The sequence below is a fragment of the Dermochelys coriacea genome, chromosome 2 (assembly GCF_009764565.3).
Source record: "Dermochelys coriacea isolate rDerCor1 chromosome 2, rDerCor1.pri.v4, whole genome shotgun sequence".
Lineage (NCBI taxonomy): Eukaryota > Metazoa > Chordata > Testudines > Dermochelyidae > Dermochelys > Dermochelys coriacea.
In genome coordinates, this window is record NC_050069.1 from 230,820,473 (window position 1) to 230,848,127 (window position 27,655).

The following is a 27,655-nucleotide window of genomic DNA, read 5'->3' on the forward strand; positions in this document are numbered from 1 at the left end:
GCTTCTATGATCAGCTGCATGGCATTCTAGGGGAGGAGAGGACCCCCCCACTGTCCGTGGACACCTGCAAGGGAGGAGTCTTACACAACATGGAAGAGGATTTTGTGGAGGAGGAAGAGAATACGCAGCAGGCAAGCGGTGAATCCGTTCTTCCCAGCAGCCAGGGCCTTTTCATCATCCTAGAGCCAATATCCTCCGATGGCAGGATCCCCAACCCTGAAGGCGGAGAAGGCACCTCTGGTGAGTGCACATTTGTAACAGGGTTTAAAAGCAATAGTGTTTAATGTTTGATTTGCCTTGAAGACTTGGGATGCATTTGCGGCCAGTACAGCTACTGGATAAGTCTGTTACCGTATCTGGGGATAGAGTGGGAATCCTCCAGGAACATCTTCATCAAGCTCTCCTGGAGGTACTCAGAAAGCCTTTGCAGAAAGTTTCTGGGGAGGGTTTCCTTATTTCATCCTCCATGGTAGGACACTTTACCACACCAAGCCAGTAGCCTGGAATCATTACAGCACAAAGCATGGCAGCAAATAGTCCTGGGTTTTGGTCACATTCAGTCTATATCTTTCTGTGTTAGCCTCAGGAGAACGATATTCATGGTCACCCGGTTGAAATAAGGGAATTTTTGTAAGGGAACAGTAAAAGGACCCCATTCATGCTGGGCTGTTTGTGCTTGGTTAAAAGGGATCATCCCTGAGAATAGCCACACAGCGGGGGGGAGGGGTGAAGGGATCATCCCAAATAGCCACACGGAAGGGTGGCAGGGAGATGTATGCTGCACATCCACCTGAAAACCGCAGCCCCTCCTTTTAAATGGCAAACCCAACTGGCATTGCTTTCTATGGGAAAGGAGGGTGCTGCAGTTTGAAAAAAAAATAAAAAAATAAAAAATTCCCACCTGATATGAAGGCATTAGAAGCCAAACCTGTGTACCCTTTGGTTTACCATGGCTGCCTGGAAACCAAATTCTGTTGCCCAGCCATTGTAATGTGTCACCATACCGGCAGGCGCTCAATATAAAAAGCAAAATGTGACCTTGTACCTAAAGCATATGTGCTGTCTGCTGTGAATTGCTTGTTTCACTGTGAAAGAGTCTCCTTTTGTTCTCAGAAATGTATCATCTTAAATGTTACTCTCCCTTTTTATCCCCCCCACAGGTGCAAATGTTTCTATGCTCCCCCATCATCTCTGTCCCTGAGGTTATCACAGATTAGAAGGTGAAAAAAACCCCACACTTGCAATGACATGTTTTCCGAGCTCATGCAGTCCTCCCACATGGATAGGGCACAGCTGAATGCATGGAGGCATTCAGTGGCAGAGTCCAGGAGAGCATTAAATGAGCACGATGAGAAGAGGCAGGATGCAATGCTGAGGCTAATGGGGGAGCAAACGGACTTGCTCAGGCGTCTGGTGGAGCTGCAGGAAAGCCAACAAGAGCACAGACCGCCGCTACATCCACTGTACAACCGCCTGCCCTCCTCCCCAAGTTCCATATCCTCCTCACCCAGGTGCCCAAGAAGGTGGGGTGGGAGGCTCCGGCACCCAGCCACTCCACTCCAGAGGATGGCCCAAGCAACAGAAGGCGGTCATTTAAACAGTTTTGATTTGTAGTATGGCTACAATAAGTAATGTGGCCTTGTCCTTCCCTCCTCCCCCAGCCTACCTTATCAGTTGTCTCCCTCCCCCCCAGCCTTTTTTTTTTTTTAAATTAAGAAAGAATGCATGGTTTCAAAACAATAGTGACTTTATTTCCTTTGCCAGCTGTGATCGAAGTGGGGGAGGGTGGTTGGCTTACAGGGAATTAAAATCAACAAAACATACACAGCTGTTACACCTTAGCCTGGCCAGTCAAGAAACTGGTTTTCAAAGCCTCTCTGATGTGCAGCATGCCTACCTGTGCTCTTCTAATAGCCCTGGTGTCTGGCTGTTCAAAATTGGCAGCCAGGCAATTTGCCTCAACCTCCCACCCCATCATAAACCTCTCCCCCTTACTCTCAAAGATATTATGGAGCACATAGCAAGCAGTAATAAACAAAGGGAATATTGGTTGCGCTGAGGTCTAACCTAGTCAGCAAACAGTGCCAGTGAGCTTTTAAACATCCAAAGGCACATTCTACCACCATTCTTCACTTGCTCAGCCTATAGTTGAACTATTCCTTACTACTGTCCAGGCTGCCTGTGTATGGCTTCATCAGCCCTGGGACCAAGGGGTAGGCTGGGTCTCCAAGGATAACTATTGGCATTTCAACATCCCCAGCGGTAATTTTCTGGTCCGGGAAGTAAGTCCCTTCTTGCAGCTGCTCAAACAACCCAGAGGTCCTAAAGATGAGAGCATCATGCACTTTTCCCAGCCATCCCATGTTGATGTCAGTGAAACTTCCCTTGTGATCCACCAGTGCTTGCAGCACCATTGAGAAGTACCCCTTGCGGTTTATGTACTGGTTGGCAAGGTGGTCCAGTGCCAAGATAGGGATATGCATTCCGTCTATCGCCCCACCACAGTTAGGGAACTCCATTGCACCAAAGCCATCCACTATGACCTACACATTTCCCAGAGTCACTACCCTTGATAACAGAACATCAGTGATTGCATTGGCTACTTGGATCACAGCAGTCCCCACAGTAGACTTGCCCACTCCAAATTGATTACTGACTGACCAGTAGCAGTCAGGTGTTGCAAGCTTCCACAGGGCTATCGCCACTTGCTTCTCAACTGTCAGGGCAGCTCTCATCTTGGTATTCCTGCACTTCAGGGCAGGGAAAAGCAACTCAGAGTTCCAGGAAATTGGCCATACGCATGCGAAAGTTTCGCAGCCACTGGGAATCATCCCATACTTGCAAGACTATGCGGTCCCACCAATCTATGCTTGTTTGCCAGGCCCAGAATTGGCATTCCACTGTATCAACCAGCCTCACTGCTGCCATGATGTCCCAATTGCCACATCCCATGCTTTCAGGAACATCTGTGTCCATGTCCTCCTCACAATCGTCCTCGTGCTGCCATCTCCTAGCCAGGTTCTGCACATACTGCAGTATAATGCGCGAGGTGTTTACAATGCTTGCAACAGCAGCGGTGAGCTGAGCAGGCTCCATGTTTGCCATGCGATGGCGTCTGCACGAGTAACCCAGAAAAAAGGCACAAAATGATTGTCCACAGTTGCTTTCGCAGCGGGGGAATGGAGGGGAGACTGAAGACATCCACCTGTGAATGTTTTTGCACCATCAGGCATTGGGAGCTTAATCCAGAATTCCAATGGGCAGCGGAGACTGCGGGAACTGTGGGATAGCTTTCCACAGTGCACTGCTCCGGGAGTCGTTGCTAGCCACGGTAGTGAGGACGCACTCCGCTGACTTAATACGCTTAGTGGGGACATACACAATCGACTGTATAAAACTGATTTCTAAAAATCAACTTCTATAAAAATCAACCTAATTTCGTAGTGTAGACATAGCCTTAGTTTGTTAAAGTCTGCTTTTTTGAAATCCATTCTCCTTATTCTGCTGCTCTCACTCCTTCCTTTGCTTAGCATCATGAAATCTATCATTTCATGATCAGTTTCAAGCTAGTTGCCTTCCACCTTCAGATTCACAAACTATTCCTCCCTGTTGGACAAAAAATAAGTCTAAAATGGCTGCCTTCGCAGTTACTTCCTACACCTTCTGAAACAAGAAGTTGTCCCCAATATGTTCCAAAAAACTTACTGGACATTTTGTGTTTTGCCGTATTACTTTGTCAACAGATATTTGGGTAATTAAAGTCCCTCATTTCTACAGGTCATGTGTTTTGCATTTCTGTTATCCACCTCTTCCTCTTGATTTGGTGGTCTATAGTAGACCTCTGACAGGATGTCACTCCCTTTTTTCTTTCACTTTTATCTTCACTCAGACTTTCCACTGGTCTGCTTCTTACCTCCTTCTGAACCTCAGAATGAGCATATATATTCTTGATGCACAATGCAATATCTCCTCCCTTTTTTCCCTGTCTGTCTTCCTTGAAAGCTGTACTCCTCTATACCAGTATTCCAGTCTGACATTTCTCCCACCAAGTCTCTGTGATGCCAATTAAGTCATAATTTATCTTATGTACTAATACTTCCACTCCTTCACATTTCTTCCCCAAAATGCAAGGAGTATGGGGAACAAACAGACACCACTCACACCACGTGGTTCCTCCTGCCACATTCCCAGCAAGTTAAAACCATGGTCATGACTCCTAGCTGACCAGGTCCCCCACAGGTGCAGGCAGAGGAATAGCTAGCAGTAGCATTGGCAATGTGCCATTTTTCTCCCATTGGAGGTTCTCCCTTGTAGAGTACCAAGTTAAGAGGGAGAAAACAAACCCATCTACCCACACTCTCTCCATCCGCTGGGAGCTCAGCTGGCTAACTCCTTTAGTCTCCCATCTGCCTTCATCTTATCAGCAAGATCTGTGCTTTTTAAGGCCAGGGCTCCCCTCCCCACACACACACACAGCTGGAATGGGTGACTCACCCCTTCTCACTCAGCCCCTGCTGATCAGTGGCCTATCCAAAAAACTCCATTGCTCTCACTTCAAACAGCCCTACTCGAAATCAGATGCTCACCCACTTAACTGCAGGGCAACCAAGCCCAGGCAGACAGACAGTCAGCAACTAAGCCTAGATTTCACATACACCAAACCAGCCCAGTGTCCTACCAAACTCAATGGCATGTTCCCAGTCTCTCCCCAACCCAGGTCCATATAGCACAGAGACTTATTAACTATATGTAGTTACTTATTCCCCTAAATCAAATCAATAGCAATAAGAGAAGCGCTCCTGAGATAGTCAGCTAGTGAGTAACCTCCCTTAGTCTCTTGGGTGCCTTTGTCTTCATATTACTGTATACGTGCCTCTTTCGACCAGATTTGGCTATTGAAAACTGGCAGCCTGTTTGTGAATATTCGTGTTTCTTATCTTCTCCCTTGTAGACACATTTAATTTTGAATCTTTCACGGTGTGTTAGTTGTGGTTATTAGAAACCAATAATCCACTCTTCCATAGTAAGGGTGTTATTAAACTGTTAACTCTGCCACCAAATTTAAGTGAATTTGATAATGAGAATACATTGATGTTTTTAAGGTTCATGACACTTTGATTAATAAGGCAATACACAATCTAAATGCTTTGTGAAATGGACTGTAAAAACTACTTTATCAAACCACAGGAGCAACTATTTGCCTTAGAATATTAATAATGGTAACTGTGTAAAAGACTGATCTTTCACTCCTTACTCAAGGAAAATTCCCATGAAACTTTAGCTTGGATAAGTAATGTTACAGCAGGTCCTAAATATCCTTGGCACTTGGAAATTTGGTAGTCTTCTGTTGCATATGAACCAGTGTCATATTTAGTATCAGTATCTTTTCTTTATAAAATCCATAAACTATGGAGAGAACATGGCAAACAATATTCGCAGTCTACTAGACTAGTGAAGAGAATATAATAAGGTAATAATACACACTCAACAGAATGACAGACAACAACAATTTCACTTTGGCTAGATGGACTGGAAGAGGCTGAGAAACCCCTCGGTGTCAGAACATAAATGTGTCCTGGCAGTAGCTTACAAGAGAGCTTCTATTCATTTAGACATAGCAGATACACTCTGTATGTCCTGGAAATACACTTCAAGTGTGTCTGCACATATCATTGAAGAAGGAAGTTACAAAACATTAAGACAGCAGAAAAATTAGTCAGCAAGGGTGGCAGCTCTGCTTATCTAAACTGCAGCTTATTATTTGTATTACTAGGTTACGATTCATAACCTTGGTAATCAGCCTATCCCACCACTCCACTGATACCAATATTTTGACAGAAGAACGTACTGGATTCTATAGCATAGTTCACTATTATCACACTATAGTTTATTCCCTAGTCCTGCAAAACAATCTGTTGTTTTATTGTAGCAATCTCCTGTTATTGTAGAAGGGACAAAAATGGAGAAAACAAGGCTGTGATATGATGCATTAATTAATTCTAACTTATCCTCACTGCAAACCTCCTTTCTCCCTGCTTACTCACAGCTCTTTTAACACCTTTACCAATTATCCGACCAACCCAACGATGCAGGTCAGGTTTGTAACAAAAACTTTTCTGTCAAAAAGATAATGATGCTCAAGAAAATATTAAGAGGTGCTTTAAAATTTGTGCCACGTAGCGAGTGGTTGCTGCCCTGTTATCATTTCTATTAACCTAAATCTCTGAATTAGTTGTGTTTTGAGAAAGCTGTCTTCCCCTCCTCCTGCATGGGCTGATCTTATTTATCTGCTTCTTATTCTAAAAAGAAAAGGAGTACCCGTGGCACCTTAGAGACTAACAAATTTATTAGAGCATAAGCTTTCGTGAGCTACAGCTCACTTCATTGGATGCATTTGGTGGAAAAAGCAGAGGAGAGATTTATATACACACACACACACAGAGAACATGAAACAATGGGTTTATCATACACACTGTAAGGAGAGTGATCACTTAAGATAAGCCATCACCAGCAGCAGGGGGGGGAAAAAGGAGGAAAACCTTTCATGGTGACAAGCAAGGTAGGCTAATTCCAGCAGTTAACAAGAATATCAGAGGAACAGTGGGGGGTGGGGTGGGAGGGAGGGAGAAATACCATGGGGAAATAGTTTTACTTTGTGTAATGACTCATCCATTCCCAGTCTCTATTCAAGCCTAAGTTAATTGTATCCAGTTTGCAAATTAATTCCAATTCAGCAGTCTCTCGTTGGAGTCTGTTTTTGAAGCTTTTTTGTTGAAGTATAGCCACTCTTAGGTCTGTAATCGAGTGACCAGAGAGATTGAAGTGTTCTCCAACTGGTTTTTGAATGTTATAATTCTTGACGTCTGATTTGTGTCCATTCATTCTTTTACGTAGAGACTGTCCAGTTTGGCCAATGTACATGGCAGAGGGGCATTGCTGGCACATGATGGCATATATCACATTGGTAGATGCGCAGGTGAACGAGCCTCTGATAGTGTGGCTGATGTGATTAGGCCCTATGATGGTATCCCCTGAATAGATATGTGGACAGAGTTGGCAACGGGCTTTGTTGCAAGGATAGGTTCCTGGGTTAGTGGTTCTGTTGTGTGGTGTGTGGTTGCTGGTGAGTATTTGCTTCAGATTGGGGGGCTGTCTGTAAGCAAGGACTGGTCTGTCTCCCAAGATCTGAGAGAGCGATGGCTCGTCCTTCAGGATAGGTTGTAGATCCTTGATGATGCGTTGGAGGGGTTTTAGTTGGGGGCTGAAGGTGATGGCTAGTGGCGTTCTGTTGTTTTCTTTGTTGGGCCTGTCCTGTAGTAGGTGACTTCTGGGTATTCTTCTGGCTCTGTCAATCTGTTTCTTCACTTCAGCAGGTGGGTATTGTAGTTGTAGGAATGCATGATAGAGATCTTGTAGGTGTTTTGTCTCTGTCTGAGGGGTTGGAGCAAATGCGGTTATATCGTAGCGCTTGGCTGTAGACAATGGATCGAGTGGTATGATCTGGATGAAAGCTAGAGGCATATAGGTAGGAATAGCGGTCAGTAGGTTTCCGATATAGGGTGGTGTTTATGTGACCATCGCTTATTAGCTATTCAGGGGATACCATCATAGGGCCTAATCACATCAGCCACACTATCAGAGGCTCGTTCACCTGCGCATCTACCAATGTGATATATGCCATCATGTGCCAGCAATGCCCCTCTGCCATGTACATTGGCCAAACTGGACAGTCTCTATGTAAAAGAATGAATGGACACAAATCAGACGTCAAGAATTATAACATTCAAAAACCAGTTGGAGAACACTTCAATCTCTCTGGTCACTCGATCACAGACCTAAGAGTGGCTATACTTCAACAAAAAAGCTTCAAAAACAGACTCCAACGAGAGACTGCTGAATTGGAATTAATTTGCAAACTGGATACAATTAACTTAGGCTTGAATAGAGACTGGGAATGGATGAGTCATTACACAAAGTAAAACTATTTCCCCATGGTATTTCTCCCTCCCACCCCACCCCCCACTGTTCCTCTGATATTCTTGTTAACTGCTGGAATTAGCCTACCTGCTTGTCACCATGAAAGGTTTTCCTCCTTCCCCCCCCTGCTGCTGGTGATGACTTATCTTAAGTGATCACTCTCCTTACAGTGTGTATGATAAACCCATTGTTTCATGTTCTCTGTGTGTGTGTGTGTGTGTGTATATAAATCTCTCCTGTTTTTTCCACCAAATGCATCCGATGAAGTGAGCTGTAGCTCACGAAAGCTTATGCTCTAATAAATTTGTTAGTCTCTAAGGTGCCACAAGTACTCCTTTTCTTTTTGCGAATACAGACTAACACGGCTGCTACTCTGAAACCTCTCCTTACAGTGTGTATGATAAACCCATTGTTTCATGTTCTCTCTCTCTCTCTGTGTATGTGTGTGTGTGTGTGTGTGTGTGTGTGTGTGTGTGTGTGTGTGTGTATGTATATATAAATCTCTCCTCTGCTTTTTCCACCAAATGCATCCGATGAAGTGAGCTGTAGCTCACGAAAGCTTATGCTCTAATAAATTTGTTAGTCTCTAAGGTGCCACGGGTACTCCTTTTCTTTTTGTGAATACAGCCTAAAACGGCTGCTACTCTGAAACCTTCTTATTCTAGTTGGTCTTGAAATCAAGATTGCTGCTACCAAGAAGGGAAGAGGTTGGTGTGAGACAGTAGGTGTGGGGAAGGGATGTCTGATTAATAGCAATGGAATGATAACTTTAATAATGGAGAATCATAAGGAAGATTTCCCTGATGTTCTTCTAACAGTGAGATGTATTAGACTCTGAAATAATCTCCCAAGAGAACTGGCAGAATCCCCATTGCCTGAGACTGCAAAAATTAGACCAGGCAAACCATTAGAAAAGTGTCCTGTAGGGAATAATTCTGCATTTTTTAGGGAGATTGACTAAGTGATCCAATAGGTCTTTTCCATATCTACCTTCTATATCGGGGTGGCCAAAACTTACTGGTCCTCCGAGCCACATGACAATCTTCAGAAGTTTGTGCCTGCTGGGGCTTGGAGCTTCAGCCCTGTGGGAGGTACCAGCCAGGACTCAGGGCTTCAACCCTGCTCCTGCTGAAGCCCCGAGCTCTGGCAGGTGTGTCCCGCTGGGCACCAGCCCTGAGACACCCCCCCCCCCAACCCTGCTGGACAGAAGCCCCTACCCCACCACCCTACTGCACAAGCTCCCCTCCACCCCTGCATAGGTGAAGAATGGGGACGGGGGAGATGTGGAGGGAACTGCGAGCCGCACTTTAGTGGTAAAAGAGCCACATATGGCCCACTAGCCACAGTTTGGCCATCTCTGTTCCATACTCCTGTAGAAAGTGGGGTGGGAAGGTGAGTCCACAGTAACAGAGTACACCGGCCCTTTAAAACTGAGGAAGGGAGTCTCCAGGGCCAGTACTGCAAAGACAGTTGTTGTGAGTCTCCCCCAGAGACAGTGATAATCTGCATGGCTGCTTTGGGCTGTGTCTGCTGCATTTATGCGAAGAGTCTGGATTCCCAGCAGGAACATGTGCAAGGAAGAAACCCCAGGGAGAGGTCATGTTCTGTTTCTGGGGTTTGATTCAATACTTTAGTTTGGTTGCCTTTTCGATTTTACCACCAGACTTCTGGGAAGGAGTTCTCCAGAAGTATGCCTAGGAAAGAGACACATGCCACTTTGGGGAGAGGTCATAATATTCGTTTTTAGAAGAACTCCATCATGGCCCTCTAGGAACAGCCGTTGGCTGCATCCAGCATCCTTGAGGCCCCTAACAATAATCTGACTATCAACACTTGCTTTACAACTGAGATTAAAAGCCTGTCACTGGTCTTCCCACATGCCTCCTGTCCCCTCTATTTCTTTGCTCTGGTTGTGACTGTGCTAATAGCAGGTTAAAATTAACTAGATTCCCATTTGCCGAAGCACTCCAAGTCTGCCATCACTTCGAATTCAATGCGACTCCATTGCTTAGCACACAGAGTTGAGTGGCAGGAAAGCATAAACACAGAAACTAGCGGGGAAGAGGAAGAAAGCAACAAAAAAACAAAACAAAACAAAAACAAAAACACACAGCAGAGTACATAAAGTGGAGAAGAGATAGAAGCAACAAATACATAAACCTCAACAGAACAGAGAGCATGCTGACAAACCACTTACTAGTAATTGAGAGCAGGAAGGAATGAGAAAGCAGACAGAGGGAAAGAACACAGAAAAGGGAAACACAAAAGGTGTTCACACAGACTGACCATATGCTCCACATTGTCAGCATTACATATTTTGTTGCAACTAAACTTTAAAAAACCTAAGACATTTGGAACATCTAAATTTGGGGGAGGGGAGAGGGGTTCCTTGGTAAGAAATATTGAATGAATAGTAGGACTATCTCAATTTGTATTGACTGGGGGAAAAGCTTTGTAGTTTGAATGAAAAATTTCAGTTAGACTCTTTGGGTGGAATCCTGGCCCCACTGAAGTCAATGGGAGTTTTGCCACTGACTTCAATAGGGCCAAAATTTCACACTTCAAGTTTAAAAGCCAATTGCTAAACTCTCTCTAAATCATTGCGTGGCTCTTTGGTCACTGTACCTGTTTATATATTATACACATACACACATGCTAATTAGAACACCTGTAATGTTAATATGGATAAATTAAGTAAAAAAAAAAATAATGAAAAAAATTCTAGATAGTACCAGCTTTTGAATGACCCTAATATATCAATTCTGCTACCGTTACCCATGGTGAGTAGTACCTTATGCTGTGAGCATTCTGGAATGACACCAAGTGGCAAAATATGGTTCTTGGTTATAAAAACATTCAAGCCCTGCACTTATTAAAATGACTCCCCCCCCCCCGCCAGCTTATTTTATTGACTATACCCTTATCAAACATTGTGATATAAATTAATGGACATGATAACAAGCATCTACAAAATGATTCAGAAAGAGCATGGCACTTGGGACTAAACCACGAGACTACATTTGGAAGAAGATGCTACTCAGTGTGAGTAAGGGATTTCAGAATTTGGCTCTAAGCTTATGTATTTTAAAGGAAAAATCCACACTATGAACAAAGTGTGTGAAGATGATTTAAAAAAAAAATAATAATAAGTGAACCACCCTCAGACAGACCCACATTTTGAAGGGGAAAAAAAAAATGCTCAGAACAAATTATAAAGCACTCTTTGCTTTGCTACACGAAACCAGCCACAGATTGACATTTGATGATACCTAGTATGGAGCAGTCCTTTTATTACACTGCAAGCCAATTTTCTTGTTCTAATATGCTTTAAACATCTTTCAATCAAGGCTTTATAAAAGCAAATGGAAAAGGAGTACTTGTGGCACCTTAGAGACTAACAAATTTATTAGAGCATAAGCTTTCGTGAGCTACAGCTCACTTCATCGGGTATGCTCGAATAAATTTGTTAGTCTCTAAGGTGCCACAAGTACTCCTTTTCTTTTTGCGAATACAGACTAACACGGCTGCTCCTCTGAAACCTGTAAAAGCAAATGACAGGTTTCACAGTAGCAGCCGTGTTAGTCTGTATTCGCAAAAAGAAAAGGAGTACTTGTGGCACCTTAGAGACTAAAATTTATTAGAGCATAAGCTTTCGTGAGCTACAGCTCACTTCATCGGATGCATCCGATGAAGTGAGCTGTAGCTCACGAAAGCTTATGCTCTAATAAATTTGTTAGTCTCTAAGGTGCCACAAGTACTCCTTTTCTTTTTAAAAGCAAATGGTAACTATAGGGAATTATTTCTGTATAGAGCATGCCTACCGCAATCACAAATAATATGAATACTAAATAAGAAATAAATAGCCTGTACCTGTTCTCGGTTTGAGTAGCAAGCTGGACAGACGTCAAAGGGGACCCGAGTTCTCTCAGCCCTTTAGGTGCGACATCAGTAGCCGATCGCGTCTCCTTCTGCCAGCTCCTAGTAAGCAAGAAGGGAAATAAAGTTGTCAAACACTGTAATGAAACGTTACCATGCGTGAGCCGCTCCCGCTCCATGCGTCGTTCAGACACTGCAAAGCCTCCGAGCCAGAATAGCTCAGGAAGAGCCGAGCGAACGCTGTTCTGCTGTGGTGGCGGCCAGCGTATGAAGGGGACGATGAAGTCAGACCCCCCCCCCCAGCTGCATTTCAGAGGCTACAGTATCTGATCTCGGGAATCCCACCTCCTCCTGGTATGGAGCCCACCGCCCACCTTCCAGCCAGGTATCGATATCATCCCCGCTGCTGCCGGCTTCCCGCCAAAGCCAAAAAACTCCGCCCCACGTACACTCGGGAGCGGCCTTTCAACGCCCGGATTCTTTTGGCTTCAGCCCGCGGCAAGCCTCTCTACCTGGGGCTGAGGGTCCCGTCCGCCGTGAGCCAAAGGAGGCCCGAGAAGAGAAGCAGGCTGCCGAGCATAGCGATGAAGGCAAGGACTGCCCGCATCTCGTGACCGCCCGCAGCAGCGGCGCGGCGAGTCTGAGCGGGAGCAGCGCCCGCTGCAGCTAAGCCGGCCCCATGGTACTTAAGGGAGGCGGCGATAGCAGCCACAGGCTCTCTCTGCTCCGCTCCGCCCCGCCCCACCCGGGTCCGCTGTGTGGGGCCCAGTGCCGCCACCTCCCGCAGCCCCTGAGCTCAGCCCACCCCGCCTGAGGCAGCCTCCTTTCTCCCCCGCAGCCCCCAGGGGCTGCACGGCAGGCCCGCTGGGGGGGGGGGGGGACAGCGAGGGAGGGCACCCCGGCCCTGCGCCGCTTCAGCTCCCCTGGGCAAGCCTCAGCCCCCTGGCGGGAGGGGCGGCATCTCCCAGGCAGGGGTCCGGGCACCTGCCAGCAGGGGGAGCCGGGGCGGGGGGGATGCCAGCTGGCCACCGCAAAAATGCCAGGCGGTCAGGGCGCCTCCCCGCAGGGCACTGGCAGGGTAGGAGAGCTGCCCCTGGCAACCTGAGGGCCGGGCGTGCGTGTCTCGCTGCCCTCTTCCAGCAGGGCGAGGAGAAGGGCCACTTGCACCTGAAGGTGCTGGGTAATGACAGGAAAGGACGCTAAAGGCCTGGCCTCCTCCCAGGTGCCCCCTCATGGCAGCCCTGCAAGTGGCCCCTCCCCTCAATCAAATTCAGGGTATATAAACAGCCCTTTGTGCAGGGTTAGTTTATTAGCAAAATGCTCACTACCGTAGACCAGAACGCCCCCAGCACCCTCCAAATGGTGTAGTCAGCCCACCAGTCCAATACCCAACACAATGCCAGTATCTCACCACACCTCTCCCCAGCCCCTCTAGCTGGGGTATCTCTCTCCCCTGCTTCCTTCTGGGGTAGGATTCCAGCTCCTGCCTGGAGAAAACAGCTGGCTCACCCCCGCTCTCTCTTCCTTCACTGATCTCAGCCCTCTCTGGCCTGGCAAAGTTTGTAGGTGACCCCCTGACTGCCTTCCACTTTCACCAGCCTGAACTGGCTCCACTGCCCACCCTGTGAATTCTCACCCCTCCCTCCTTCAGGGGCATCCGTTCGCTGTAGCTCTCAGCTGAGCTCTGCTCTTTGTCTCAGCTCTCTTTAGTCTCCTTTGTAATCCCCAGAGTCAGCCCCACCTTCCTCATTGCACCAAACAAGGGTGCTCCTGGTGTGGAAGAGGTGCACTGAGCTCAATTTCATGAACTGGGCCAGCTTCCCAATTACAGATGCCATGTGTCTAAAATTAAAGTGGTTCTTCTTTAAAGTAACTGTACAGAAGTGCTATAACTGCTACTAGCACTTAAGCCATTGACATGCAGACTTATTTCCTGGTACCCTCCGGCAACCTGATGTTCTTCTCCCCAGGTTCCATGCAGATTGTTATTAGGGCTGTCAAGTGATTAAAACAATTAATAGTGATTAATTGCACTGTTAAAGAATAATAGATTACCATTTATTTAAATATTTTGGGATGTTTTCTACATTTTCAAATATATTGATTTAAGTTACCACACAGAATATAAAGTGTACAGCGCTCGCTTTATATTTTTATCTCTATGAATTCTCAATGAAAATTGAGAGTACAAAAAAATAACTGCACTCAAAAACCAAAACAATGTAAAACTTTAGAGCCTACAAGTCCACTCAGTCCTGCTTCTTGTTCAGTTAGTCACTCAGACAAACAAGTTTGTTTACATTTGCAACAGGTGTTTGCACTGTTGTGGCTAAAGATTCATATGCCCATTCATGCTTCAACCACCCTTCCAAAGGGCATGTGTCCAGGCTGATGACAGGTTCTGCTTGATAACAACCCAAAAACCATGGGGACTGATGCATGTTCATTTTCATCACCCGAGTCAGATGCCACCAGCAAAAGGTAGATTTTCTTTTTTGGTGGTTCAGGTCTGTAGTTTCTGAATTGGGGTGTTGCTCTTTTAAGACTTCTGAAATCATGCTACATCTCATCCCTCTCAGATTTTGGAAGGCAATTCAGATTCTTAAACCTTGGGTAGAGTGCTGTAGCTATCTTTAGAAATCTCATATTGGTACCTTCTTTCACTTCAGATTTGACAAAACACAAAGTTTCTTAAAAACAAACATGTGCTGGGCTATCATCCAAGATTGCTATAATATATGGCAGAATGCGGGTAAAATAGAGCAGGAGACATACAATTCTGCCCCCAGGAATTCAGTCACAAGTTTAATTAACGTTTTGGGTTTTTTTAAAATGATCATCAGCAGCATGGAAGCATGTCCTTTGGAATGGTGGCTGAAACATGGAGGTATATGAATATTTAGCATATCTGGCCCATAAATACCTTGCAACCCCAGCTACAACCATGCCATGCAAACACCTCTTCTCACTTTCAGGTGACATTGTAAATAAGCGGGCAGCATTATGTTCCTAAGTGTAAACAAACTTGTCTTATTGATTGACTGAAGAAGTAGGAATGCGGCGATTTGTAGGCACTAAAGTTTTACGTTGTTTTTGGGTTTAAGTGCAGTTATGTAATCAAAAAAATTTGACATTTGTAAGTTGCAGTCCCACAACAATGAGATTGCACTACAGTACTTGTATGAGGTGAATTGAAAAAACAAAAGAAATGATATAATTTTTATGGTGCAAATATTTGTAATAAAAATATAAAGTGAGCACTGTACATGTATTCTGTGTTGTAATTGAAATCAATATATTTGAAAATGTAGAAAAACATCTGAAAATGTTTAATAAATTGAACTGGTATTCTATTCTTTAACAGTGCAATTAAGAGTGATCAATCAAGATTAATTTGAGTTAATTGTGTGAGTTGATTGTGATTGACAGCCCTAATTGTTATCTTTTTCATTTTAACTGTTGTTGTGTATTTTGTGCAGGCATTTGGAGACCAGAAGTTACTAGTAGGTAGCCCACTGTTACGGGGTCCAGTTTTTGACTGGAAAGTCTGGTCAAAAAGGGGACCTGACAGTGTCCAGTCAGACCTACAGACCAGACACTCAAAGTCCAGTTACTGTGGGCGGGGGAGGCAGGGAGGTGCCAGATCACCCATGCCAGCTCCCACTGCAGCCTCCTACCTGTGTTGGGTAGTTGCAGTTCCCAGCTCCAGCTCCACAGGTGAGTCCCTCCTGACCTGGGAAGGGGGAAAGGAGGGGAAAAGCAGAGAGTGATGGGAGAGGAACCTTGGGAGGAAGAGGTGGGGTAGGGCCTCCAGGGGTTGGGGGGAAGAAGAGGTGGGGCAATGGATGTTCCTGCACCCTTGCTGGAGTGTCTGTTCTTTAAATAATTACCAAGTTGGCAACCCTACCCATTGTAGTGACATGTCCTTTACTGCTAACCCATTGTGGCCTATTAGGCCTCTTAGTCCTTCAAGCATGCAGGTCTCCCATTTCTTGTTTGTTATTGCTGTTGGTAGGAGTTTACAAAATTCCCTTTAAATAAAATAAAAGGCTACAGGGTGGAAGTAATGTGGTATTATACCACCATGGGTATATGATTATATATGACATAACATGTTAATCATAATGTAACCCCCAAGGAGATTACATAGATTTCTGGGACCCTGTCTGCTGGCATCTCAGGGAGAGGCATGCTGTCCCGGGTAGGGAGGGGGAGCTAAGGCAGACTCAGAGTTTGCCCGGCAACCAATCGGGAGTGAAATGCCCTTCCCAGGGAGTTCGGGAAAGGGGAGAAGCCATTTTTGAGTCAGTCTGGAGCCAGCCAGGGTAAGGGCAAGACTGGCTGTGTGGGGAGCTGGTGAGTCCCAGGCCTGCATTCAGGGTTCCCCCTGAGAACTGGCCTCTAGAGACCTGAAAGCAAGATCCCTCAGCTGGGCTTGTCCTTCTCCACTAACTGTTCTCAGTTTGTAGAGTTTTGCTAGGAAACTTCCCCAGCTAGGCTGAGTTAACCCTCCAGCTCCCTAGGTGAGACCAGCCACCACATGGTCAGTGCTGCTCTGTCTGCTAATCCAGGGCTGCTGCAAGGTGTGTGCGCATGTATGCACGCTGGGCTAGGAGACTACAGTTTGGATTTTAGTGCAGTTGTGTAATCTGCACCTTGAGTTCTGCACCCCTTTGTGAGGAGGGGAAATCCTGGGACTGAAGCAGCCCGATTCCTGCCTGAAGAGGATCCCTGCCAGCAGAGAGCAGCCCCTCTGCAGTGACTGAGGAGTCCAGAGTCATCTCTGAAACTGAGGATCATTCATGGAGTTTGGGAGTACACCATCTTTTAGTCAGTCAGGGAATTTGTTTTGGGGACCCCCTACTCCCTGAACTGTGTCCTCAAGCCAGGGAGGAAGGGTTTGGGGATTTTATAACCTGCTGCATATTAAGCAGGTGGACCAAAATTCCACTTGTGAGTCCTTTGGGCTGTACTGAACCCAGTCAGCTACACTGCTAAGCCACTGCAGAGAAAAAAACAAACAAACAAAACACAACTTTGTGGTTATAGTTCATTAAGGGCCCCAACAAATTACAGGTACCAATGGGACACTAGTTTTACATTTGCTACATCAAGTCATGTGACTGGGGAAAGTCACAGGTATTATCAGTGTGGGCACCGGTGACCCTAAACATAGGGTTTTACCCTGTAATGTTATATTTGTTTCTTGTTTAATATAATTTGAATATATTGTATGTGTTTGTTATTTCTTGGAAGTCTCCAAACTATCTGGCAAGTACGTGGGGATTAACCTGTGGTTGGAATTTTCCTCCCAAGCTGCCCTGGTGACCCTACCAGGAAGGAGCAAGCAGGGTGGAGGTACTGCCAAATAAATTCATAGGGAATAATAAAGACGATACACCCTGTTGAGTGGGTGGCAGGATCCAGAAGAACCCAGACCTGTCCATCAGAACCTGTAAGGAGATTGGCATTAGAGAAGGTAACTGGGTGGAGAGGGGGTGCTACATGGGATCCCAGCAGTGCCTCCAATCTTTTAAACTCAGTCCTTATATACACCCCTGCTGCCTTCCTGGAAAAGGAAGTATCTGTAAATTCCAAGTATGGATAACCAGAAGAGGCTTGTAACTTGGTGTGAGCTGGAGGGAATTGACCCTGAACACCACTTCCTGCTCACTAATGTACCCACTGAATGGGAAGTTTGGCAATCTTCAATTTGCCTATATCAGAGAATGGGGAACCTGTGTGGTTCAGAGTCAGATGCAAGCAAAAGGGGAAGCTACTTTATCCCTTCTTGTAGAGGGCAAGATTATACTGTCTACTGTAGTGACCGTCCATGTAATTCTGCCACATGGAGACAAGGAAGCATGAAAGGTGACCATACAAGCACAATCATGTTTTCCCTCCCCATCTCCCACACCATCTGAAGCTATCAGTTTTCAGTTCAAATTGGGGGACTTGACTTCCTTAGTTCAGTCAGTCTTTCCTTACTGCCCAAGGACTCTTGGGAAGTAATCCTATGCTTCCTCCCAGTTCTACAGACCAAATAATTTTTGCTATGGGACAAGCAATAGGGGAGTCCATAAAGACAGCATATGAATCAGGCTCTTACAGAAAGTTAAAGTTCTTTTCAGGCATTAAATCAGTGTCTGTAGGGGAAGATGACTGACATTGAGGCATCAACTAAATCAGATGCAGGAATGACAGTGTAGTGAGGCTGAAAAGAGGAAACGTGACAAAGCCTGCAAGGACCTGCAGGCTATGTAATCTGTGCATTAAAAGCCATCAAGCCTGTTGCCACGGTTGATGACTATCTCTCGGCGATGGAGGATGCCTTTGGGAGCCTAGAGACAGGGCAAGACCCCTACTTTAAATTTCAGTCGTGTTGCCAATAGCCAGGAAAAAAAATCCCACAAAATTTCCTATCTTCAGAGATTGGAACCATCCCTTCAAACAGTGCATCTGCCTTAAAGGCACTGAGAGGAGCCAGGAACACCGAGTACGACTGGGACAGGTTGTACGAGGTGCCATTTATGACAGCTTTATAATTATGAAATTGGACAGTCCTCCAGAATTCCATCAATTGCTGCAAGAAGTCTAGGGGAGGAGGGGGGCGGGGTGAGGAGAACAAACTGTTAGAGAGAGGAATAAGAACTTGGTGAGCAGGACCATTGCTCCTAACAAACGGAAGAATGACCCTTTGAGGTAGTTGGTGGTGGACAGACAACAGCTTAAAACCCTGACAGCATAGCTCACTGAATTTATGACAATTAAGATGCCTCAGGGGTCACCTAGCGAAATTCTTCTACCAACTTTGACAGAAAGTACTCTCCTTTTTGCCCAGAGAGAGGGGACCCCCAACATAGAACCTCTAAAGAAAATCTTGGTGACCCTCCCAAGGAGCAAGAAATTCTGCTACTGATGTGGTGCGGATGGGCACATTTCCACCCAAAGTGACAACCGAAAAAACAAAGAGAATGTAACAACGAAAGAGGGAGCTACAGGGAAACTCCAAAGGATCCCAGTAATGGAGTATACTGGGAGCCATTACAATCAAAGCTCCACTATGTTGTGTTGTGAACAGCCTTCCTGAAGCCCATTCCCAGAGGGATTGATAGGCCCAGCAGCGGTAGTTAAAGTGATGGTAGAAGGGATTCCTTGTAGGGTCCTTGCTGGACTGTGGATCTCGGGTCACCATCATTAGATAACTCCATCGGCAATTTCTGCCTCAAGTGAAGATCTATCCTCTAGAGGAATTGGCAATATGGGGCTTCAGCAATGCTAGTTACCTGTACGATGGCTATGTACTAGTGACTCTAAATTTTCCTGCAGAACTGGCTGGATGTCTCCAGGATTGAGATACTCTGGCTTTGATTTGGCCTGAGATGCAAAAATTCTGATGGCATTCCCATATTGATTAAAACCAACAGCAACATGTTCCAGTCTTTGGCCACTCTTTGTGGTCATTTGGGCCAGAAGACCCCAGGCATGGTTCGCCCTCCATGGCAAGAGCTGACTCCGGGCTCATCCGTGACGTATTATGACCATGATAGCTCTGTCGATAAGTCACTAGGAAAAGTTGTAAAAGTATCCAAAGCTGTTTTGTCCATACCCCCACATAGTGAGATTGACTTGAAAGGAAAACTTAAGCAGCAAAAGTAGTAGCCTTCCTCATACAGCTATGATGGAGAGAACCTGTCTGAACCATCAGACCACTGGAGAGGTTTATTGTCCTTACTATGGATGGAGAAAGCTGGCATTATGGTAAGAGTAAGAAATAAAACCAACCATCCCATAGCCATCAGGAAAGAAATGGTGTTGGCACAATTTTATAGGGTCGAAAGTCTCGTGAGCTCTGCAACTGCTGCCAGAAAGCCCTGTAAGGCATTGGATCCTGATCTTTTTGATTTTGGTGATTCTCCTGCATCTCCCAGTTGGAAAAACCAGTTGAAAAAAAAACCTAAGGTGTTTTCCACTGAGGAATGGGATGCGCCATTAATGTGGAACATACCATTCATTTGGAAGATGACAGGCCTTTTAGGGAGAGGTCCCGAAGACTGGCACCTGCGAACACTGAGAATGTGAAAAAGCATATCCAAGAACTATTGGAAGCAGGAATAACTTCTGAATCCCATAGCCCCTATGCATCCCCCATTGTGGTGGTGCAGACTGTGTGCATGTGTGTGTGGACTATTGCACACTGAATAAAAGAACCATCCCAGATCAATACACTGTACTCAGGGTAGATGATGCCTTAGCTTTCCTAGCAAGAAGCAAATGATTCTCTGTCTTAGATTTACAAAGCAGCTACTACCAGATCCCGATGAGCTCTGAAGAAAAAAAGAAAAACCCAACTTTCATTTGCCCTTTGGGATTCTACCAGTCTGAGAGGATGCCCCAAGGTATCTCAGGAGCTCCTGCTACATTCCAGCATTTGATGGAGAAAACAGTGGGGGGATATAAATTTGTTAGAAGTGCTGGTGTATTTGGATGACTTAATTGTTTTGGGGAAAACTGAAGAGCATGAAGCTTGACTAACAAAAGTGTTAGACTGCCTGGAAGCTAGTGGGTTAAAACTGTCACTTGATTCAAAACAGTAAAATACGTAGGCTATGTTGTGTCAGCAGAAGGTGTGTCAGCTGACTCTGATAAGATTAAGGCATTAACCACCTGGCCTATACCCAAAGACCTGAAAGCCATACAATCTTTCCTAGGCTTCTGTGGATATTACTGCCAATTTGTAAAAAAAATTGTTCTATTGTGAGACCGTTCACCAATTTGACACTGGAATACTGCTGCCCCCCTGACCCAACATGGAAGAAATCACCCCAGCATAAGCTTGTGAGTCCTCCTGAGAGATATTTCAAGGTAAATGAGCCCTTTGGGGACCCTTGAACTGAGAAATGCAACACGTTCCATGCCCTTATTAAAAACTCACCACTGCACCAGTGTTAACCTTTGCAGACCCTACCAAGCCCTATGAACTGCACATAGATGCCAGTCTTGATGGATTAGGAGCACTTCTCTATCAAAATTATGAGAATCAATGAAAACCCATGGCCTTTGTCAGTCGAGGGCTGACTGCATCTGAAAGACACTATCCCATGCACAAACTTATGTTTTTAGCTCTCAAATGGGTCATTGGGATCAAACTTCATTGTTATCTATACAAAGCAATCTTTGTAGTAAAAGCAGATAACAACCCACTTATGTGCAGACCACAGCTAAACTAGATGCTACTGGTCAGCGATGAATGGCTGTGTTGGCTGCTTATGACTTTAAGCTGCAGTACTGTTCGGGACAATGCATCTGCATTGGTATGACCCGTCGCCTCATAACCCACTTGAGGAAGAGTCTGAGTGGATAAAAATGCCTTCTCCTGCTATTCATGCCACCTGCAAGACTATAATAAAAAAACTGCAGTCCCCTTATGCAAATGAGGAAAAATATGCTGACACACTGGGGTTATCTGACAAGGCTATACCTACAATTTATGCAAACCTCGTTGGACTAAAACTTTTGAATTGCCCCAGTTAACTCTGACTGAATTGAGAAGAGCTCAGTGAAAAAATTCAGAACATTGGGCCTGTGCTGGAAGTTGTGGAAAAGGGTGAAAACCTCATCTCCAAGACTAACTTTCCCCCCAACACAATTCTTCTCTTAAAAGAGTGGGATTGTTTAGTAATCAACAAAGGCTTGTTATTCCAAACCATCCAGACTATAAGGGGCCAGGTGTGAAAACAACTGGTCTTACACCAAGAATACCAGGAGATGGTGTTGAAGTCTTTGCACAATGACCATGGTCACTTGGGGGTTGTCATAAATATAAAGGGAAGGTGTAAACACCTTTAAAATCCCTCCTGGCCAAAGGAAAAAACCCTTTCACCTGTAAAGGGTTAAGAAGCTAGGATCACTGGCACCTCACCAAAATGACCAATGAGGAGACAAGATACTTTCAAAGCAGGTGGGGGGGAGCAAAGGCTCTCTCTCTCTCTGTCTATGTGATGCTTTTGCTGGGAACAGAACAGGAATGGAGTCTTAGAACATGGTAAGTAATCTAGCTAGATCAGAGTTAGATTCTGTTTTGTTTAAATGGCTGAGAAAATAAGCTGTGCTGAATGGAATGGATATTCCTGTTTGTGTGTCTTTGTAGCTTAAGGTTTTGACTAGAGAGATTCTCTATGTTTTGAATCCGATTACCCTGTAAGGTATTTACCATCCTGATTTTACAGAGGTGATTCTTTTACTTCAATTAAAATTCTTCTTTTAAGAACCTGATTGCTTTTTCCTTGTTCTTAAGATCCAAGGGTTTGGGTCTGTGTTCATCTATGCAAATTGGTGAGGATTTTTAGTCAAACCTTCCCCAGGAAGGGGGGGGTGTAGGGTTTGGGGAGGAAAGACATTTCCAAGCAGGCTCTTTCCCTGTTATATTTGTCAGACACTTGGTGGTTACAGCAATAAAGTCCAAGGGCAAAAGGTACCTTGGGGAAGTTTTAACCTAAGCTGGTAAAAATAAGCTTAGAGGGTTTTCATGCAAGTCCCCACATCTGTACCCTAGAGTTCGGAGTGGGGAAGGAACCTTGACAGGGGTATACAAGACTTTGGAATTGGTCAGAGCCTGGTTTTATTGGCCCAAAATGACAGCAACTATGGAAAACCACTGGAAACAGTGCTCTTGGTGTGTTAAGCGAAAGACCCTGCCAAAAAGAGGCAGCTTCTATGGTGAAGATCACTACAAATGCACCCAATTGGTGTGCATTGACTTTTTGTCACTGGAGTCCGATTAACAAAAAATTAATAACCCACTCCGCGCCTCCCCCCCCCCCCCCCCAACTCCAGTATACTGGTAGTTACTAGCCATTTTACAAGGTATTCCCAAGCATATCCCACAAAAGACCAAAAAGCCAGTACAGCGGCCAAAATTTTATGGGATAAATTCTTTATACATTATGGTTTCCCTACCCAAATCCATTCTGATCAGGGAAGAGATTTTAAAAAGCAGACTAATTCACAAACAAAAACCCTGGAAATAAGGAAGTCCAGAACCACACCTTACCATTCTCAGGGAGGTCCACAACCTGAGAAATTCAGGCAGACTTTGCTAAACATGTTGGAAACTGTGCATCCAACCCAAAAGACCCGATGGAGTGAGCAGGTCAGTTATCTTGTGTATGGTTGTAGCAAGTTGATGACTCACCAGTGCAGCACCTCCTGCTGGTTATCTTGGGAATTAGCTCTTTCCAGCCTCAGAGCACCCTTTTCAGGTCAGTGTCTCACCTGCTGCTGGCCCCCATGTCCTCTTCCAGACCTCAGTACCCTTTACCTCAGGTGCTACCCCACCATGCTCTGGGTCTCCCCTCCTAGGGGAACCCCTAACCCTCTCACCCACCTTACCTCAGTGGCTACTGCCAGTTGTCATCTAGCCCCCACTCACTGGGGCAAACTGCAGTCTGTCATGGCCATTCATCATTGGCAAGGAGGTTGGACCAGCTGCCTCGCTTTTTCCTGGGCTGTATCTCTGTAGCCCCAATACCTTTGACAGGCCTTCAGCCTGGGGAGTTTACCAGGCTAGAGCTCCCTACCTAGCTCCCTTTTCTAGCACTGCTCCACCTCAGGTACTTTCCTCTCCCAGGCAGCCAGGTCCTTCTCTTTCCAGCTAGAGAGAGACTCTCTTGGCTCCTGGCTCACAGCCCTTTTATAGGGCCAGCTGTTGCCTGATTGGCGCATGGCTCCAGCTGTGGCTGCTTCCTCAATCAGCCTCGCCTTTCACAGTCTCTGAGAGACTATTGCAATGGTCCTACATTGCCTGGTAGGGACCTCTTCCTGTCTGTTTTTCCTTTGCCATCCGTCTCTTATATGTCTTTACTGCTGCCTCTGCCTTCCCATTGCTTTGGGGGTACCTAGGAGAAGAAGTTTTGTATTCTATTTCCCATTTGGTGCTGGATCATTTGAATTTTGCAGCAGTATACTGTGGTCCATTGTCTGAGCATAGTTTGTCAGGTATGCTAAACCTCGCAAAAAGAAGCCTTCAGTTTCCTGACCACAGTTCTTTCCTGAGTGTCCTCCAGGTAGTCCACCTTCCAGAAATTGGAGTAGTAATCATAGAATCATAGGACTGGAAGGTATCTCAAGAGGTCATCTAGTCCAGTCCCCTGCACTCATGGCAGGACTATGTATTATCTAGACCATCCCTGACAGGTGTTTGTCTAACCTGCTCTTAAAAATCTCCAATGATGGAGATTCCACAACCTCCCTAGGCAATTTATTCCACTGTTGAACCATCCTGACAGTTAGGAAGTTTTTCCTAATGTCCAATCTAAACCTCCCTTGCTGCAATTTAAGCCCATTGCTTCTTGACCTATCCTCAGAGGTTAAGAAGAACAAATTTTCTCCCTTTTCCTTGTAACAATCTTTTATGTACTTAAAAACTGTTATCATGTCCCATCTCAGTCTTCTCTTCTCCAGACTAAACAAACCCAATTTTTTCAATCTTCTCTCATATTTCATGTTTTCTAGACCTCTAATATACTGAGCACATGTAATTCTTGTCATGAACAGTAAACAGATCTGTTCTGAACTTTTTCCAACGTTGGGCTGGGATTTCATGGGGCTGTAGAGCCTCTAAATCTGTTGTTGATCACTATAGTCTCTGCATACCTCACACTGTTTCATGTATGCTTTCAGTTGGGCAATCTTGCCTGACCAGTAGGTACACTTCTTGGCTCATCTCAGGATTGCCTCTATATCTAGGTGTGAAGCATGGATCTGTCTCATGATGTCAACTCTTAAATCTGGGGGAATTACTGCTCAGTCCACTTTAAACAAAATCCCATCTTGCATACACAGCTCATCCCTCATGTGGTGGTAGGGGGTAACCTCCTGTGGCACTTGCTCCTAGCAGTCTGGTCAACTCTGGAGTATGAATCATTTTACTGCCTGTTGTGTCCCGTCTTGTTCAGTGCTTTGTTGGATTGCCTGGCACCTCCCATCAGAGATGCCAAGGCATTGTTGCATGTTGATAGACGCTATTTCCTGTTCCACAGACCCATCTGTGTTGTACTCAGGAAGAAAAGGAGTACTTGTGGCACCTTAGAGACTAACAAATTTATTTGAGCATAAGCTTTCGTGAGCTACAGCTCACTTCATCGGATGCACTCAGGAAGGTATGCCCTGCTCAGTGTATCTGACACCAGCAGAGAGAGACTGTCTGGGCAGTATCTTACGCCCATATCATGGTACTGCAGTCTCAGTAGCACACATGATAGTGTCTTGGGTGCACTCAGCAGTTGCTTGTTCATGGTGGCTTCTAATGGCTTGTGATCAGACTGCACATCCACCTTGCGCCCAGAGGTGAATGGATGGAATCATTCCAGGCCAAAGAGCACAGTCAGTAGCTCTTTTTCTAGTTAAGCATTTCCCCCTTTCTGTGCCTGTCAAAGGCTTTACTAGAAAATGCTATGAGCTGCCTGCGACACATCAGTGCTGCTCCTAAGCTTCCTTCCAAGCATTACACTGTAGCTCTAGCTGCTCCATAGGGCATATTTAGGACTGGTGCCTTGCTTATGATTTTTTTTTTTACTCCTTTCAAATGCCTATTCTTAGGTCTCTAACTATTCCCATGCTGCTTCATGGGGTGTTAACTGTCTGAGAGGTTTACATGTTGCTAACAGGTATGTGCAGAATATGGAAAGACAGTTACCCATCCCTGGACTCTCTTCACATCCTTTGGTCTGGGCATTTCCTTAATATCTCTCAGTTTATCAAGATCCTGCCAGAGTCCCTCAAAAGTCAACAGATGTCCAACATAGGGAACCTTAGGTCTCCTCAGCTTCCCCTTGCCTGCATTCAGCCTAATATTCTGCTCCCAACACCTGGTTAGCAGTTGTCACAACTTGATATCATGGTCCTGGATTGTCTCTTCCTTACCATCATTGTAACAGGGTGGTATTCCCCCTAAAGGCCAACAGCCCTGAGGCCAGCCAGCCCTGTTTGATTATCAGACCCAGCTGGGAATGATTCAGAGAGTTCAACTGGGAGGAAAGCTATAGGAGGCAGGTTGACTCCTAAGGCAGGCTGGGGGATAGTGTGAGGAGAAAGGCCTTGGGAATCCTGCAGAAGACCCTGGCTCAGGTTAAAAGACTCGGTTTATATGTGAAGCTTATGCTGAACTACTTTATTATGTTTGAAGAATAAACAGTATCCTGAAGGAAGGGCCTGAACAGACTTTGGGTGTGGTTTTAGTGCTTCTTATGTAAGGAGGAGTGAAATAGGCCACCAGGCCTACAATCTCCTTCTACAATTTGTCATCAGCTACAATTGTGATGCCTGAAGTCCCTCTAATGCCTGGCACAGTACTCAAAGACTTAGCAGCTGTTCAGTGTTTCAGGTAATTGATCCTGGCAACAGCATCTCATTATCTTATCATCCTTTTTCCTCATGAGAGAGTAAAAAAGGCTTTACCTTCCTTTTTTCATTGATCCCCCTATACTCAGCTGTGTATACAGACTCAATTCTTACTTCTGTGCTTGTGCAAGGTTCTTTGTCTGGCAATCTAGCATATGATTTCTGGTGGTCTGAGTCCTTCCCTATTGCCTGTTTGCTCTGCTTATAGGTGCTGTTTATTTGCCTGTTAATCACACTCTCTACCTTGCTGTGAGTCTCTGACCACTGCCACAATGTTTTATGTACCACATACTGGGTAATACCAGGAAGACTCCATGCTTGTAATACTAAATTGCCTCTCTATTGAGAGAACTATTTACAAAGGTGCTGCAGCTGGCATTGAAGCCATGTGCAAACAGAGTGACTTCTTGTTGCTCCTCTAAACTTTTCCCTTCTGCAACCTGTGCTCCTCCCTTCAAGTTCCATGCAGGTTGCTCAAGAAAATATCTCTGGGGCAGATACACCACCAGTTCCATTCCTGGTATCTTCCTATGGGTTGAGACACAGAGATGGTCCCTCATCCGCCCACTTCCCCTGCTCTTCCTCACATCTGTGATCATCCTCCACATGCTCCCCTCCCACATAGTTGCTGACCCCAATTCCATCCCTCCGCCACTTAACTATCACTCCTCTATTCCTTCTCAGAATGGCTTCCCCACTCTTTAAATTGCTCCTCCCTTCAGTGAGCTGGGAGTGTTTTGGAAGATGGAGAGTGATGCCTGTGGGGGGCTAAGAGGATGAGATTGGGATTAGATAAGGGCTATGGTTGGGAGCAGAGTACTCCTTAGAGACCTCTAGGTACATGTCTCCCACACTCTCTGTCCCCTAGTTATGATGAGAGGGGCACAGAGGGTGAAGGGTGATGGAAGACTTGTATCTAAAGATGTCTTGGGTGTGGTGACGCTAGCTGTGCTCCTGGCAGCTTCTCCATTCAACGAATCCCCTGTAGTTCCCTGGCACAGAGTCCTACTCCGATGAACCACAGGACCTTTGTCAAGGCAAGAAGGAGCAGAACCATGTCTTTGGAGCCAGGAACATTGGGATGGGACATAGAAAGCGGGTTTTTGCTAGTGGTCTCACCTGGTTCTGCAGTGCCTGGTTGGCATCAGGCACTAGATTTCAGCATGCACGGTCCAATGGATTCAGTTCTCTTTCTTTCTGGCCTGTAAGTGTTTTGCTACAACATGGCACAAAGTGTTAGACTTGTGGAGCTCTGATGAACTCTTATTTGTAGGCTGTTGTAAACCAAGAACCTCTTGTCTAAATCATTTCAAATGTCCAGAAAAAGTCTGCATCAGCCCCAGACCTCTCCTGCCACTTTTGAGGATGACCGACTTTTCTTCTTTGTAGATTTGAGAGAGAA

The 27,655-nt window shown here is 45.5% G+C and overlaps 1 protein-coding gene across 1 annotated transcript in view; it reads right to left on the bottom strand.

Moving 5' to 3' along the window:
• ST8SIA6 (ST8 alpha-N-acetyl-neuraminide alpha-2,8-sialyltransferase 6) overlaps window positions 1-12,544 on the bottom strand; it is a 55,459-nt gene extending 42,915 nt beyond the window's left edge. Inside the window, exons 1-2 of the mRNA XM_038390941.2 lie at window positions 12,366-12,544; window positions 11,848-11,955 (exon numbers count right to left, since the gene is read on the bottom strand). Of these exons, the coding sequence (XP_038246869.1) occupies window positions 11,848-11,955; window positions 12,366-12,460 (203 nt within the window). The 5' untranslated portion in view covers window positions 12,461-12,544. The remainder of the gene's footprint in view (window positions 1-11,847; window positions 11,956-12,365) is intronic.
• Between the last annotated feature and the right edge of the window lie 15,111 nt (window positions 12,545-27,655).